Source organism: Chrysemys picta, chromosome 4 (genome assembly GCF_011386835.1).
Source record: "Chrysemys picta bellii isolate R12L10 chromosome 4, ASM1138683v2, whole genome shotgun sequence".
NCBI lineage: Eukaryota > Metazoa > Chordata > Testudines > Emydidae > Chrysemys > Chrysemys picta.
Genome location: NC_088794.1, coordinates 18,885,381 through 18,902,471, shown reverse-complemented (window position 1 = coordinate 18,902,471; position 17,091 = coordinate 18,885,381). Strand labels below are relative to the sequence as shown.

Genomic DNA, 17,091 nt, shown 5'->3' with positions numbered 1-17,091 from the left:
GACGAGACTGCCTACCATGGCATGTAGCCGATCTGTAACTGCTAGCAGCAAAAATCTCCAACAGGCGGTGATGGGACACTAGATGGGGAGGGCTCTACTACAGAGAATTCTTTCTCAAGAGTCTGGCTGGTGGGTCTCCCCCACAAGCTCAGGGTCTATCTGATCGCCATATCTGGGACGAGGAAGGAATTTCCCCCAGGTCAGATTGGCAGAGACCTGAGGGGAGGGGTTGCCTTCCTCTGCAGCACAAGGCACAGGTCACTTGCAGGTTTAAACTAGTGTCAATGGTAGATTCTCTGTAACTTGAAGTCCTTAAACCACGACTGGAGAACTTCGGTAACTCAGCCAGAGGTTAGGGGTCTATTACAGCAGTGGGTGGTGAGGTTCTGTGGCCTTCAATGTACAGGAGGTCAGACTAGATGACCTTCTGACCTTAAAGTCTATGAGTCTTATTGAGTGGTTCACACTTAATGTAAAGAACCAAAACCTGGGAAATACCAGACAGGGGACCATCAAACAGGAGTAAAAAGCCTCAGCAAAGAGCTCCAGGATACATAGCAGGGTTCATGTGGCAGTGAGTTCCAAAGATAAAGGACCCATTCATAAGATCACATTATCTGAAGAAGCCACCCCAGAGACAGCTGCATCTCAGCGCTGGGCAAGCCATCCCCATGTAGTGTTGCTGTGCTGCTGTTCCGCAGCTGTTCCACCCCAGAGGTGACTGCATCTCAGTCCCAGGTGACCATTACCCAGCAGTGGAAAGAGTTGAATCTTTGCTAAGGGTTTTTGTTTTCAGTTCTAAGAAATACCTCATTTCTGAGAAGAGGCAGTTGGGATGTCATTTCTGGACGAAGAGACAATGGTAACATCCAGAAATTCACAAGGGGGTGTATCTCTGGCCAAACTGTCCCCCTCCTTCTCTCCCCCCCCCCCCAAGGTTGGTCACAGTTCCTGGCACTTTCAGTGCTCTTTAAAGCACGTGCACTTCCAGACCCTGCTGCTCCGAAGAGCCCGTGGGGGGATCTGGGGAATGAAGATTCTCTGCACCCTCCAGTCTCTGTCACTTGCTTTTCCAGCCTGGCCCCACCTCTCCGGGCCCCTCTGTGCTCCCCTCCCACACGCACACTGCCTCCCACCCCCTCGCACTACAATGTGAGAGCAGGGCCGCCCCACCCACCTTCAAACCCCTGCCAGCTGGGCTGCTGGAAGGATAAGACACAGAGTTACGCTTTTTTTCTCAGACAAAATTTTGCCTGCACGGAGAGAAGCAGAGATTTGGCAGGCTAAGAGCAGGGGGCGGAGTGGGGAGGGCATGTGGATAGTTTTTTCCCCAATCTAGTCCATCCCCCCCAAGGAGCAGGATTGTCCCCCCTACTCTATCCCCCCCGCCAGGGCCGGCTTTAGCAAGAGCGGGGCCCGATTCCTGGGGGCGGGGCTTGCTGCAAGCCCCGCCCCCAGGACCCGAGCCGCGCCACCGGGGGCCGGGGGGGCCCGAGCCGCACCGCCGGGGGGGCCGGGGGGGCCCCGAGCCGCACCGCCGGGGGGGCCGGGGGGGCCCCGAGCCGAGCCGCGCCGCAGGGGGGCCGGGGGGGCCCCGAGCCGAGCCGCACCGCCGGGGGGGCCCCGAGCCGTGCCGCGCCGCCGGGGGCTGGGGGGGCCCGAGCCGCGCCGCGCCGCCGGGGGGGCCCCGAGCCGCGCCGCACCGCCGGGGGGGCCGGGGGGGCCCCGAGCCGCGCCGCGCTGCCGGGGGGGCCCCAAGCCGAGCCGCGCCGCGCTGCCGGGGGGGCCCCAAGCCGAGTCGCGCCGCCGGGGGGGCCGGGGGGGACCTGAGCCGAGCCGCGCCGCAGGGGGGCCGGGGGGGACCCGAGCCCAGCCGCGCCGCGCCACAGGGAGGCCGGGGGGGCCCCGAGCCGAGCCGCACCGCCGGGGGGGCCCCGAGCCGAGCCGCGCCGCCGGGGGGGCCCCGTGCCGAGCCGCGCCACAGGGGGGCCGGGGGGGACCCGAGCCCAGCCGCGCCGCGCCGCAGGGGGGCCGGGGGGCCCCGAGCCCAGCCGTGCCGCGCCGCAGTGGGGCCGGGGGGCCCCGAGCCAAGCCGCGCCGCAGGGGGGCCGGGGGGGACCCGAGCCCAGCCGCGCCGCGCCGTAGGGGGGCCGGGGGGGACCCGAGCCGCGCCGCGGGGAGGGACGGGGGGGCCCGAGCCACGGGGACCGGGCCGGAGCCGCGCCGCGGGGGCCGTGCTGGGGCCTGCGGGAACGGGCCGCGCCTCCCCAGAGCCCTTCTCCCGCCCCCACCCCAGCTTACCTCGTGCTGCCGGCCGGCCCGCCCCTGCTGCTTAGTCTCAGACTTCCCGCGAATCTCTGATTCGCGGGAAGCAGGGGAGGGGGCGGGGCGTGCAGGGCAGGGGAGGAGGGGGAAGTGGGCGGGGTGAACAGCTGCAGCGCGGGGCCCTCTTGGCGCGGGGCCCAATTCAGCCGAATCGGCTGAATCGGCCTAAAGCCGGCCCTGCCCCCCGCCAAGGGGCAGGATCGTCCCCTCTGCTCTATTCCCCCAGGTTGCAGGACTGTCCCCCGCAGTCTATCCCCCACCCATGGGGCAGGATCATCCCTGTTTGTTCCCCATGTTTCACCCTCCCTAACTGTGCTAGGGCATTGCCAAGTCACATGAGAAGTCTTGGCTCTCTGTGGGTGGAAATTCCCAGCAGCTGGGGATGGGGGTGTGGGACAGGGTCAGTTCGGCCCTTGCCCTCTGTCCAGCAGAAAGATAGGCTCAGACAGCAGCTAATCTACCCCCAATGCTGGGTCTGGCTCATGGCGTGATTTGAAACACTGTCAAACTCTCACCAGTTCAACCAGCTAAAACCCGGGCAAACCCCTGGGCCTGTGGAATCCCCTAGAACAGTGGCTTGTCTTGCAGTGGCTGGGAGGGATCCCAGGGTGGGAAACTGGGGAGTCTCCAGCAGAAAAAGAGGAGACTTTGGTGCTCCTGGACCAGAGCCCAGCGTTAGGGGAGTGGGGTTGGGTCAGGGCGTGGGGTGAGAGGGTGAATTTGCTCTCACGCCAGCTGGAGGAAAGCTCGGCCAGTCAGCAGCCAGCTCACTGCATGATGGGAAGGAAGCTATTTCCTTGTTAGGCCCTGAGCGTGGCCTTTCCTAAGGCCGAGCTCGGTGCTTCCTGGACTCGGGCTCCAGGAGCCCCTGTGTCTCCCCAGCTGCCCTCGGCAGCGAGTCGGACTGAGATCAAACTCCTCTCAGAGGCTTGTGCCCCTGCCAGGCGTGGCACTGCCAGTGATTAGCCCCTGGCACATGGCGTCAGCCAGGCCGTAGGCAGCAGAGAAAAGTCCAGTGTCACCAACAGCCCCAGCACTTGGGTAGGCTGGGCACAAGCCAACAACATGTGCTGTGATACAGCCAAAGAGCATCGGCCATGCTCCCAGCCCAGTGGGGGGTGGGGGTGTAGGTGTCTCTCCAGGGACACAGAGACGCTGACAGAGTGCAGGGGGCCATGGGGGATAATCAGCTGGACGTGAGCCCCGGTGCGACAGTGTGGCCAAAGGCGCTAAGGATGCCCAAACTGGGGAATCGCGCGTAGGAGCAGAGAGGTCAGTTTACCTCTGGATTTGACGCTGGTGCGACCGCTGCTGGGGTCCTGTGTCCAGTTCCGGAGCAGTCCAAGAAGGATGTGAATATATTGGAGAGGGGGCAGAGCGGGGCCAAGCGAATGGTTAAAGGATTACAAAACGTGGCCTGGAGTGATAGACCCCAGGAGCTCAAGCTATTTAGCTTAGCAAAGAGAAGCTCCGACCTCCCGGGGTGACTTGACTCCAGTCGAGAAGCACCTACACGGGGATCAAATATTTAATAATGGGCTCTTCAGGCTAGCAGAGAAAGCTCTAACGTGAACACATGGCTGGAAGTTGAAGCTGGACACATTCAGCCTGGAAAGAAGATATCCGTGTTTACCAGGGAGGGGAATTAACCATGGGAACAATGTACCAAGGAGTGCGGTGGATTCTCCCTCGAGGTGGGATGTGTTTCTAGGAGATCTGCTCTCGTTCAAACAGGAATTAACTGGGGGCAGTTCTCTGGCCTGTTATCCAGGAGCTCAGCCTTGGTCCCTCCTGGCCTGGGAATCTACCAATCTCCACCATGACTTCTTGGAATCCATCTTCTCGCTCTGGTGCTGCCCTGTGGACAGAGACACAAACTGGGCAGGTAAACTGAGTCACACAGCTTGTTCACAGAAATATTCCCATGTTCTCTCGCTCCTCCCCAGACTCCTGCTGCCAGGAAGGGGCACACCTGGGCTAGAGATCAGCCATCCTCCAGCAGAGCCCTGCTGCTCAGGGTGCCAGGTCCTGCCACTCAGCGGGTCTAGAGAGATGGATCAAGTCCAAGAGGACGTCACCTGCTCCATCTGCCTGGATGTCTTGGACGACCCCGTCTCCATCGAGTGCAGCCACAACTTCTGCCAGGGCTGCCTCGTGGCTCACTGGCGCGGGGTCTTGGCCCAGGGCTACCAGTGCCCCGAGTGCCGGACTCCCTGCTCCAGGGACAGGATGACCCCAGACACGCGGCTGAGAGCCCTGGTGAAGAAAATCACAGAGCCCCTGCGGGAAGAGATGGAGCTGGTGAGACCAGACAGGCTGAATCAGGGGAAAGGGGCGCAGGCTCTCACAGGCCCCAGGGCGGGGACTGGCTGGATCAGGGGGTGGGGAATGGCACACGGAGCCTTTCCTCTCTAGGGGGCGCAACCTCTGATTTGGAGGGCAGGGGACTGGATGGCTCACGGGGGGTGGAAATGGCTCAAGAGGATCTGATCTGAGGGGCAGGGACTAGTTGGTTCAGGGGATGGGAATGGGGCACGGGGCTCTCATCAAGAAGCAGGGACTGGCTGGCTCTGGGATGGGGTCCGAGCTCTGACCCTGCTCTGTCCCTGCAGCAGGGGCCGGGGGCTCAGCCAGAGCCGGGGCGCCCGGTGCAGCTGGTTCGTCTGGATGACAAAGGCAGCCTGATCCTGTACGAGGAGGCCCTGAGCCTCTGCCTGGAGCAGGGTGGGGTGGGGGACGCCCCCGTCCTGCCTGGTGTCCATCATCGGGGAGCAGCGCCGGGGAAAATCCTTCCTGATGAACTGCCTGCTGCGCCGGCTCCAGAGCCCGGTGAGTGGGGACAGGAGCCCCAGCTATGGCCCCATCGCCTGAACCAGAGATCCCACCCACCCCAGCCAGGGCCTTGCCCCTTGCAACACAAACCCCACCCACCTCGGCAAGGGCCCCCTCCCCCTCCACGACTGGCCATGCCCCCTACAGCAAAGGTCCCCTCTCCCCAGGCAGGGCCCTCCCGCTGTACCAGGCCCAGGGCAGAGCAACTGAGGCCCCACCCTGCAGCCATGGCCCCTCCCTGTTCACCAAAGGCCCCACCCTCTGGTCGTGGCCCCTCCCCCTGCACCACAGGCCCCACCCTCCAGCCATGGCCCCTCCCCATGTACCACTGGTCCCATCCTCCAGCTGTAACCCCACCCCCAGACCCTTAGAACTCCACCTCCTCCCCCCAGTGTCCCACCACCCTGCCCCCTGAGAATGCCAGACCCAATCCCCGTTCCCTTCTGACCTTGCCCTGGTCACCCCCTACAGGAGGCTCCTTGAACCTCCTCCCCCAGGGCCTGTCTCCAGCCAGCGTGCCCAGGGCCGGCCCCAGGAAGCCGGGCAGCGGAGGAGCCAGGGATGGGCAGGGGCGAGGGTGGCGTCAGTGCAGGGCACTCGTCGCTGTGGCTGGTGGATCTGTCCGTGTGTCTGTCCCTGCAGGTGGCCATGTTCCTGGTGGACACCGAGGGCTCCCTGGACCTGCAGCGCCGTATGGAGACCAGCATCAAGCTCTCCGTGTTGGGCATATTGCTCAGCTCCTACTGGGTGGGGGAGCCGTGCTGCGGGGGACGGGGCTGAGGGCTCTGCAGGGGGTGCCGTGCTGTGGGGAGCGGGGTGAGGGGGCCAGCAGGGGGGCTGTGCTGCGGTGGGGTGAGGTGTGGGGTTGGCAGGGGGGCTCACCTTTTCTTATTATTATTTTCCAGATCTTTAACATTTCCAGTACGTTTAAGCAGACGGAGGCAGATTATTTGGAGGTGGGTGGGGCAGAGGATACACACAGCTCTACTGACACGGACCTGCCAGCCAGGTGTCTGCTGGGGGGACCCAAGACCCTGGGTGATGTAAGGAATTGGAGGGGGGCAGTCTACAGGCTGTTATTGATGTTTAGAAAGTGCCAGAGATCTTGCCCCAGGCTGGGATTCGAGCAATGAGTCTGAACAGTAATACGTGAGCAGTAATTAATCAAATATTAGTGACTGTCATATTTCTAGTTCTTTATCATTACCTGGTGGCTATTTGTCATTAACCGATTAGCTCTGGTTCTCACTGCTGAGTGCTGGACCTGCTGGGGGGCTGGTGGAGAAGAGACTTTTGTGTCCCGGTTCACTCCCCTAAGTGATCTGAAATGCTCCTGCAGACTCAGGTCTCCGGGAGGGTCAGGTAGCCTTGTGGTAGCTTTGGTGACCCAGAGCTGAGGTGGGTGGAACCAGGGCTGATGAGCGGGGGGAACCGGTACAAAGTACGGGGACCTGGCGGTCCGAAAGGGGGCCCGGGGCCCAGCGGTCCGGAAGGGGGTCTGGAGCCCAGCTTCCCCCCGCTCTCGTCGGCCCTGTTTAGCCGGTCTGCCCTTGCTGGGGGGCCCGAACCCGCTCTCGGTGGCCCTGGCACCATGTCACCGTGGAGCAAGGGGTAGCCCAGATACAGGTGCCCCCAGAAATAAGCATTTCTCACAGAACGTGTCCAGCCAGAATGTCGTGCTCAGCCAAGCCAGGGCCAGCAGAGTTAAGGGAAATGCCCCCCCAACCGTACCTCGACCTTCTTGGGCTGGCGCTCCAATATACCTGTGGCACGCAGCCCTGCTCTCTGCCTGTGCCCCATATGGGGCAGGAGCCACCTGCACATGTCCTGCACCCAGACACTGAGTCTGGATGGGCAGGAGCCAGCCCTCTGCACCCTGCATCGCTCTGCGTTAGTTAAGGGATTGTGTTGGGACAAATGTTCCATTGGAATCTTCCCAACCAGCCATAACCCTAAACCTATGTCCCATCCCCCAGCCCCACCTCTGTGTGTGCTTCATTCCCCCTCCCCCCATGCCAGGGGTCTATGTGTCCCGCATTCTCCCTGCTCAGCACCCAGAAGTCCCTGCTACCTTCCTTCCCCAGAGTGATTGGCTTATTGGCTGCTGATGCTACTCACCGGATCTAAATGGAAATTGGGCTTTCCCGTTTTCCAATTTCCCCCGCCCCAAGTCAGTAGCGTTCTTTCAACTGTTGCCCAGCGTCTCCCCTGAAATTTGGGAATTGATCAGATGTGGTCTCAAAAAGTGATCACGATACAGACAGACAAAGAGAAATGCCATCCGGTTGTCTTTTAGGCCTTTTACTTCACTTAGCCAATTAACTAACTTGTATAATTGGTTATTTTATATTCATTAATAGCTGCCAGTTATTGATTATTTGTGAGTCACTACTGGCTATTAGCTGTTTGTTATTTCGTACCCACCATTAGTTGTCAGTTGATTTAATAGTGACCATGTGGGGAGATGGAAAATAAAAGTTTTGTTGAAAAATGGAAAGCTGACAAAATCAGAATGTTTTCATGCCGATTTCCACTTTCAAAGAACAGCCAAATGTTAGCATTTCTTGGGTTTCTCTCTGCACGTTTTTGGGTTCCACTCATTGTTTCTCAGGTTTCGATCTATGATTTTCAGCCTTTGGTTTTCAGTTCTCGTTCATTGTGTTTTGGTCCATGCTTGTCAGTTTTGTGGCTTTAGTTATCACCACTCCCATGTCATTTATTGGGTTTCATTCTTTGACTGTCAGATTTTGATCTCACTGGTTTGGGGGGAGCGGTTCATTATTGGTTTTCTGCTTTTTCTTTATTGGTTACAAGATTTCAGTGTTTGTTTACAGAGCTTCATTTATTAGTGTCTCTCTACTGATTACCGGCTTTTAATTTTTCTTTATATATTTGGAGTGTTTAAACTTTTTTTTCATTTCTGCTGTTCACTTATTGCTTCTTTTCACTATTGGTTTCTCTCTTTGACTATTCATTTTCTAACTTTGACTTGGTTTTGGCTTTCTGTGTCTTCTGTGACTGCTTTTCTAGAACCAACTATTGGATTTTCTGAATTGAGTTATTGCTTTTATATCTTTGATTACTGCTGTTGAGTTATTGTTGTTTGAAATTATGTTTTCTCTCTTCATTTTGTCAATTTTTCTCTCTTCAATGATCAGTTTCCACTGAATGTTGTCTGGGATCCCTTTAGTTTCAGTGGCATTTATTTCACTCGTTTATTTTGCATTGCCAATCTTGATTGGTCACATGTGCGGGGATGGTTTGTTCAAGATGGAAAAATGTTGCCTTCTCTCTCTCTCTCTCTCTCTCTCTCTCTCTCTCTCTCTCTCTCTCTCTCGCTCTTTCTGCATCTCAGATGTTCATTCAGGTTGCGAAGGAGGTTGGAGGGACCTGCAATCTGGCCCCAATCCAGGTGGGTCCTTGTTTCCCATCACCCCCCATATGAGGATATAATGCTTGTTCCACCCCCCGCCGGTCCTGTTATCCCACCTGATTCTTACTATTCTTATTTACTGTCTCTATTGCCAGAGCACCTCAGAGCCCCCATCCTAGACCCAGACCCCATTGTGCCAGGTGCTGGACAAACCCCAAAGAAACAGCCAGTCCATTGTTCTCCCTCCACGCCCACGTCATGCCCAGGGTCTCAGTGTCCGTGGCTGGGTTGGACAACAGCCTCCAGCTCTGGTCTCCTCTCTGTGCCCCCAACCCCAGTGTGACCCTTCTCCTGTGCTCTCTGTTGCAGCGCCTGGACCTGTTGGTGCGAGATTGGCAGCTCTCTGGAGCCTACGGCGCGGACGCGGGGCAGGAGTGGAGAAATCACAGGTAATGATCAGATACCACGTGTGTTCACGGAAACAGCAAACTTTGGGGCGGAGCTGAACGTTTCCACAGCGGGTCTGATTCCCTGCTGACGGCCACAAATGTTGCTTTGACTCCCGCAGGACCTGGAGGTCTCTGCTGAGCAGCCCCTGGTGTTGGAAGCCCTGAGGGCGAGCGGCACCCGGTGCTACCTACTGCCCCACCCTGGCACTCAGTTCACCAGGAGCAGGGCAGGGACGCCAGATGGTAAGAGACCCTCATCTTCTCCCCTCTCACCCCCTGCTCTGCTCCCCCAGTCCCCACCCCCTCCTGCACTGCCCCCACCCTCTTCCCTGCCCCCATCCCCACCCTCTCTCCTCTGCTGCCCCTTTCTTCCCCTCTTGCGCTTCCCCCACCCCAAAATCCCAGTGCCCAGCTCACCCCCCTTGACTTAGAATTGACTCTACTGCCCACTGCACAGGGGCACTCGCTGGGTCACAGCATCTGTGTGGGAGGTGAGAGGGACATTGGGGGGGGGTCACTGCTGGGGTCCTGGTCTGCTAGGGGAATGCTGCTGGTGTCCCCCTTTTGGGTCTTCATGGGTCCCCTGGCACCACCCAGTGGAGACTGCTATCTCCCCACTGCAGCCTCTCCTTGCCCCCTCATGCCTCTCCCCCATTTTCCCCCAGGCAGTGGGGTGGGGGGTGTTAAGCAGCTGTTGCCCAGAGATGGAATCTCATTTCCTGTGGCACAAACTAGCCCACCCAATCGCATTTAACGTGTGTCCTACCCTGGACACCCAGATCCCTCCCGGATGCCTGGGTCCTTTTCCCCTCTGCAGACATGGACGAGGATTTCCGGCAGTGCCTGTGTGACTACATCAGCACTGTGGTGCGCTCAGCAGGGACACACGTCCGGACGGACCGAGCCGGGCAGGTGCTGATGGGGCTCAGCTGGCTGCCAGGATCAAGGTGGGAGAGTGGGGGCTGTTAAAGGGGGGGGCTGGATGGGAGACAGCAAAATGGGCCGCAAAGCGGGGACAGGGATTCAAGGCGGGGTGCCATTCTGCAGGGAGCGGGGCAGGGTGCTCAGTAGGGGGCGCTGGGCTGCAGGGAGCGGGAAGGGGCTCAGCGGGGGGAAAGGGGCTGAGCTGTCCCTGATCCCAGTTCCCCCGGGCGTTATTCCCTGCAGGGCGTCTCCTGATATTGGAAGACCCAACGCTACGACTTCTCCTCACCCATGAAGGTACCAGGTCACCCCTCCCTCCGCCTCTCTCTTTCCAGCTTGGATTGGGGGGGGCGGGGGGCTGGTCCTATTGACCCCAACCCCAGGTCCTCCTGACATTGGCCAATCACACTAGCCCAGAAGGGGGCACCACAACAGCTCCACCAAATGTCCTGATCGAGGACTCCTAGCACCCAAGAGATAAGGGGACCTGCAGGAAGCCCTGCCAGAGAACCAGCCCCTCCACTGGGGTGGCAGCAACATGGTCATGGCTGTGGGATCGAGGTGCTGCCCTCTGGCTCTATTGAAATGTGGGGGGTTGGGGACCAGTTCGGAGGTGATAGGGAGGAGCAGGTCCCGTACGAATGTGGGGAAGCTGGTGACTGTGGGGGGGCTCCTAGTTCAGAGATGGGCCCAACCCATCCGCACCCCCAACCCCGTTCCCTCTCCCCACACAGATGGCTGAGGCGTTTGCAGTGATGAGACAGGAGTTAAACAGGAGAGCAGTAGAAGCCACCAGGAGGGAATATGACCAATTTGTGCAGGAGCTGGTGAGTGCAGAGGGGCTGTGGATTGGGAGTGAGGGGCACCAGCATACCTGGGGGGAGGCAAGGCTGAGGTAGCAGGGGGCTGTGTATCAGGAGTGAGGGGGCTGCGGTGTGTGAGGAGGCGGCGCCCCCTGTGGCTGGGTAACGCTAGTGCTCGTCCCTAATGGCCGATCACTCCCCCATCCCGGCAGGACCATGACCACCAGAGCATGAGCAGCTGCCTGAGGGTGAAGCCCCTGGAGATGCAGCGACACCTGGAGGGGAAACGCCAGGAGCTGCTGGAGCGCTGCCGGGGGGAGCTGCGGGGCGAGGACCCCCAGAAACAGGCGGCCCTGGAGGAGCTGAAGAAGGAGCTGGACAAGCAGATGGCGGAGTTCCATATGAACAGAGCTTTAAAGTGAAGAAGGCCGAGTGGTTGGGCCTGTACATTGGGCGGGGGGAGGGGGGTTCTGGCAGTGGTGGGTGCGGGTATCGGAGTAGGTATCAGGGCGAGTGTAGTTGTAGTGGGGCTGGAGGAAGCAGTGGCCATTGGGGTTCTGGCTGGGGGCTTTGGCCTGATGGGGGGGGGGGAGGATTGGGCAGCTGGGTGGGCCCCAGTTTGGATGGTAGGTGGCCTTGAGCAAGACAGGCACCAACACCCTAGGTCAGGGGGATGAGCGGGAGAGTAGGGCAGGGTGTTCAGATCAGGAGCCCCTTCTATGGAGGGACACACAGCGGGAAGGGACCATCACACCTCACTCTGGTAAAGGGTCTGTCCCAGCCCTCAGCACTGGGAACCTCTGTTTGCAAGGGGATAGATAGGTAGATAGATGGGGCGTGTGGGGATAGATAGATAGATAGATGGGGTGGATGGGGATAGATAGATAGATAGATAGTGTTGGAGAATAACAGAGTGCTCACTTTTGTTTGGGTACAGCAAGTCAGATACTTTATTTTCTCAAACAATTGCGTAGAGGGAGAGAGCTAAACAGGTCTCTCTAGTGGTAAACAGTTACAGCAAACCTTTTTATACCTTTCATTACAAACAATAATAAGCAACAGCTGCATTTTGTTTATACATAGGCCATCTTGATATCTTATTTTTCTCACTTGTTTTGACTCTAGTCTACATACAATATTTTCTACACATTATCTACACAAGGTCGCAACAACTTCTCACACAGTCCTTTCTCACTCGCCTCACACAATCCTCGCGTCTACAAATCTCGTGTTATTAGGGTTACAGTTAGCCTGACTCTTGCTAACAAACTGTCATGCATTGCAATCCCCTTCCTGTCAGTTCTTTCTCTGCTTTCACAACCCCCCCTTTTGTACTACTAGTACAACAAATATTTTTAAATTTTTATTTGCATTAAGTTTTGGAATTTAGATTTTACATTGGATGCTTTAATCTTAGGAGTTTTGATTGGATGTAATGATAATACATGATGAGCATGGACATGAAAGGTATTATTATTATTATGTTTTTTACAATAATAATAACATCCTTTTACACTAGCTAACAACATTACAAGCAATAACATTTTTATAGCGATAATATGATGGGGTTGTTGTACATTTTTAGTTATAAAACATAATATATTATATTTAGTACATAAGGTGGACATTTTATAAGCTGTATGAAAGACATACTTTTTAACTTGATATATATTTTGAAGCATGTGAATTTGCTTTTGTACTTTAGAGATTTTTTTGAACCTTTGGTAACAGTGAAAGCAAATTTTGAAATTGATTTGGTATTAAACTAGTTTAATTAAAGTGTATTTGGAACTTAAGGGCTATTTGCAAAACTTTATTTGCAGGCCAGTAGATAATATGATTGCCTGCAGTGGTAGTGAGATTAAAATGTATGTCGTGCAATGTGGTGGCATTAATATACACACAGCTATTATTAGCTTGGAAAAGTAAATGTTTTGTTAGGCTAGTTTTTTGTTTTTTATTTTTTTAGCAAACGTAATTATGAACAGTGACAACTTTTTTTGGCTTTAGTTTACATATACACTGAAGCTGTGGGGGTTTTAACGGCCAAAATGTCCATTGACTTTCTAACTTTATTTAAATGTCAGGTGTAATTTTAGGAGCACTGACTAAAAATTGATTGGGCATACCAGGTAGTTGAATTTTTTAGATGTTTTGGTGAATTACCCAATTCCACATGCATTTTTTTCATGGACCCGGCAGGATTCGGTATGTGGGAGCCCACACCCCTCTAACTGGTTCATATGCTTGGAATGAGCACTGAGAACGTCCGCACTTTCACCCAGAAAGTCTCCAAGTATGTTTTTATGGCCACAGATCAGATGGTACTTCTGATGTGTCTGTAAGGGCAGTGGGCCAAGCCTGATGCTCAAGATCATTTTGAATGGCCATTAGCTGGTTATTTAGGAAATTCTGAATTTTTGAACTTGCTAGATTTTATGCAATGCCTTTTTAGCCTTAGTGATATTTAATATATCACTTTTAGACTCCACACCCGAGACTCGTGGAGTCTCTTTGTTGCTTTCTTTTACCAATAGACAAATTGCTCCCACTGCGTATTAGAGGTTTTTGGTGAAGCCAGGGTTTTTCTGAGATATGTAAGTTTATTTAAATTGAAGGTACCTTCTAGTGGGCATTGTTTAGATGGATTTGCACGTGTGTAAAGATTTCAATTCTCTAAATACCTGCAGGTTTTCGGACCATGATTTATGTACATGAAATAAGCTGGGGTACCCTTAGGGGGTGAGAGGGAATGCTTAGACTGTTCCCCACCCATTTTTTAATTACACACATAGGGAGGATGCCCTGTCCGCGCTAGCGGCTCAAAAACTAAGGATCTCTCCCTACAGGATACTCACACAGGAGAGGCTAACGAGGATGGCCACGACCCTCCTACACCTCCCTTCAGCAAAGAGCGTCGGCTAGTCTCAGAGAGACGGCGCCGCTCATTCTCTTCACATCCAGCGAGATAATCAGACTGTCAGTGGCTCACACAGAGAGGAAAGGGGAGGGAAGATGGGTTCACACACTCCTAGACCCAGGTAGCTTCCTTGCCGGACGATGCCAGGCCGAGTTAGCCCACCAGGGGTCAGATCTCCTAAAAGATCCTCTAGTTACCGGGCTTGCGTTAGAGTAGTTCTGGTCACGAGCCAAAAGACTTCGCAGAGTACTCTGGGCGTCTTCTGGTAACTCTCAATTCGCACTGGTGTGTGTATACACACACACACGTACACACACACACACACACACACACACACACACAGAGGCCTCTATTTCCAAATACCACGATGCATATGGGGGCGGCCAAACTAACAGGTCCCCAGAACCACATACAACTACCTTATTGGGGGCGGCAAAACAATTCCCCAGAACCGCTCTGCATCTGATCTTGCTGCACAGTCAATAAGTTCGGATGGCGTGAGCCCAATAGGGACAGACGGCTCCACGGACAGTCCTTCCTTGACACCCCAATAGAGATTTTAAAAGGTCTCTTACCTCTATTGTGGCGCCATGGGGTTCGAAGGGGAACGATCCGTAGCAGCTGCCGGTACCTCTGCGGGCGTTGCCATCCCGGACGAGCGCCCAAATTGTCAGAGAATAACAGAGTTCTCACTTTTTGGGTACAGCAAGTCAGATACTTTATTTTCTCTAACAATTGCATAGAGGGAAAGAGCTAAACAGGTCTCTCTACAGGTAAACAATTACAGCAAACCTTTATACCTTTCATTACAAACAATAATAAGCAACAGCTGCATTTTGTTTATAAATAGGCCATTTTAATATCTTATTTTTCTCACTTGTTTTAACTCTAGTCTACATACAATATTTTCTACACATTATCTACACAAGGTCACAACAACTTCTCACACAGTTCTTTCCCACTCGCCTCACACAATCCTCGCGTCTACAAATTTTGCATTATTAAAGTTACAGTTAGCCTAAATCTTGCTAACAAACTGTCATGCATTGCAATCCCCTTCCTGTCAGTTCTTTCTCTGCTTCCACAATAGATAAGAAGGTTGTGTGGGGATAGATAGATAGATAGATAGATAGATAGAGTGTATGGGTATAGATAGATAGATTAGATAGATGAGGGGGTGGATGGGGGTAGATAGATAGATGAGAAGGTTGTGTGGGGATAGATAGATAAATAGATGAGAAGGTTGTGTGGGGATAGATAGATAGATATGAGGGGGTGTAGGGGGATAGATGGATAGATAGATAGATGATGAGGTGTGTGGGGATAGATAGATAGAGGGGGTGGATGGGGATAAATAGATAGAGGGTGTGTGTGGGGATAGATAGATAGATAGATAGATAGATTAGATAGAGGTGGTGTATTGGGAAGAATGGGGAGAAGGTGAGTGTCCAAAAGGACACGTAGGTTGATTGATTTACAGCGGGGTCACCGAGATCAGAATCCAGCCCTGACCCCATCGACGTCAGTCAATAAATAACCCGGTCCTGGCTCCTGCGCCCCGAGCTACCCCCTGCATCGCTCAGTGACAAATTTAATTGGTTTTCATTTTCAACAAGTAGGAGAAAAATTGATTTTCATATTTTGTGTTTGTTTTAAAGATTTTCTCCTCCCCTGATACAGTCCGTATGTGTAGAGGGGACAATTTAGGGTGATTCCCCTCATTTCCCCACTGATTTGAAAACAATACAAAGGGGTTAGGGAGGTCTGAAAGCCCAAATCCCAGTCGGACAGTTTTCAGTTCATTCTCACCCCAGGTCCACCCTCCATTGGCCAATTGCACTAGGGGGCCAGGAGGGGGCACCACAAAGGTGGCACCAGTGGGGGGGTGACAGCAGCAAGCAGGGTCCTGGAGGAATTAGGAGAAGGTGGTGAGTGGGGGAAGGGGGCTCCCAGTTCAGAGGGGATCCCATCCCCACCCCTACCCTTTTCCCTCTCCCACCACAGATGGCGGAGATGGCAGAGATGAGAGAGAAGGCAAACAGAGGAGCAGTAGAAGCTGCCAGGAGGGAATATGGACTATTTGTGAAGCAGCTGGTGAGTGCAGAGGGGCTGCGGGTCGGGAGTGAGGGGCACCGACAGGACTGACGGGGGGCAGGGCTGGGCTAGCAGGGGGCTGTAGGTTGGAGTTGAGGGGGCTACAGGTGTGTGAGGCAGAAGTTCCCCCTGTGGCTGGGTAATGCTAGTTCCCGTCCTCATGGACGATCTCGCCCCCCTCCCGGCAGGACCGTGGCCCCCAGAGCATGAGCAGCTGTCTGAGAGTGAAGCCCCTGGAGATGAAGCGATGCCAGGAGGGGAAACGCCAGGAGCTGCTGAAACGCTGCCGGGGGGAGCTGCAGGGCGAGGACCCCCAGAAACAGGCGGCCCTGGAGGAGCTGAAGCAGGAGCTGGACAAGCAGATGGACGAGTTCCAGTCGGCCTACAGGCAGCGCTTTAAAGTGAAGGAGGCCGAGTGGTTGGGCCTGTACATTGGGCCATCGCCAGCTGCCACCGCACGCCGGGCACGGGCTCGCCCCCACTGGCCCACGCACCTGCCAATCAGCAAACGGCTCCGGCCCATTGGCTGCCACTTCAAAAGGTGGGATGGGGAAGCAAGGGATTCTGGGACTTGTAGTTTTATGTACCCAGTGGAGGAGAAGGGGGAGCTATGGCGCTTATGGGGAGGAGTCTAGTGCTTGGACCAGAGCCCTGGGGTAGCAGGGGGCTCCGGGGGCCATTTAAAGTGCCGGGGCTCCAGCTACCTCTGCTACCTCGGTCCTCTAAATAGCCACGAGAGCCCCGCAGCTTCCCCAGGGCTCCGGCAGTTATTTAAAGGGCCAAGGTGGTAGAAGCAGGGGGGGCCCTGCCCTACCTGCAGCCAGCCCCTGCTGCACCCCCTGCCCCCACCAGCCCGTCTTCAGCCAGCCCCTGCCTGCAGCCAGCCCCGCACCCCCTGCCTGCAGCCAGCCCCTGCTGCACCCCCTGCCCGCACCAGCCCCGCACCCCCTGTCTGCAGCCAGCCCCTGCTGCACCCCCTGCCCTGCCTCCAGCCCCGCACCCCCTGCCTGCAGCCAGCCCTTGCTGCACCCCCTGCCCGCACCAGCCCCGCACCCCCTGCCCTGCCTGCAGCCAGCCCCTGTCTCCAGCCAGCCCCGCACCCCCTGCCTGCAGCCAGCCCCTGCTGCACCCCCTGCCGGCACCCAGCCCCGCACCCCCTGCCCTGCCTGCAGCCAGCCCCTGTCTCCAGCCAGCCCCGCACCCCCTGCCTGCAGCCAGGGCCTGCTGCACCGCCTGCCCGCACCAGCCCTGCACCCCCTGCCTGCAGCCAGCCCCTGCTGCACCCCCCTGCCCTGCCTCCAGGCCCGAACCCCCTGCCCCCACCAGCCCGTCTCCAGCCAGCCCCTGCCTGCAACCAGCCCCGCACCCCCT

General features: G+C 56.0%; 1 protein-coding gene and 1 pseudogene across 1 annotated transcript; both read left to right on the top strand.

Moving 5' to 3' along the window:
• Nucleotides 1–4,368: 4,368 nt before the first annotated feature.
• On the top strand, nt 4,369–8,983 carry LOC112061610 (RING finger protein 112-like). The gene is made up of 6 exons (XM_065591019.1): nt 4,369–4,626; nt 4,938–5,224; nt 5,655–5,904; nt 6,063–6,113; nt 8,513–8,569; nt 8,900–8,983. Exons 1-6 carry the CDS (start codon nt 4,378–4,380, stop codon nt 8,981–8,983), a joined length of 978 nt encoding a protein of 325 aa, XP_065447091.1. The 5' UTR covers nt 4,369–4,377.
• A 993-nt stretch (nt 8,984–9,976) lies between these two features.
• LOC135982815 (uncharacterized) lies at nt 9,977–16,559 on the top strand (annotated as a pseudogene).
• The last annotated feature ends 532 nt before the right edge of the window (nt 16,560–17,091 follow it).

What these genes read in the sequence shown, in the direction of transcription:
- LOC112061610 (XM_065591019.1), top strand. Translation starts at nt 4,378, where the DNA reads ATGGATCAAGTCCAAGAGGACGTCACCTGCTCCATCTGCCTGGATGTC. An exon ending in TGCGGGAAGAGATGGAGCTG is followed by an intron (nt 4,627 to 4,937) that starts GTGAGACCAGAC and finishes CTGTCCCTGCAG; the next exon opens with CAGGGGCCGGGGGCTCAGCC. An exon ending in TATTGCTCAGCTCCTACTGG is followed by an intron (nt 5,905 to 6,062) that starts GTGGGGGAGCCG and finishes ATTATTTTCCAG; the next exon opens with ATCTTTAACATTTCCAGTAC.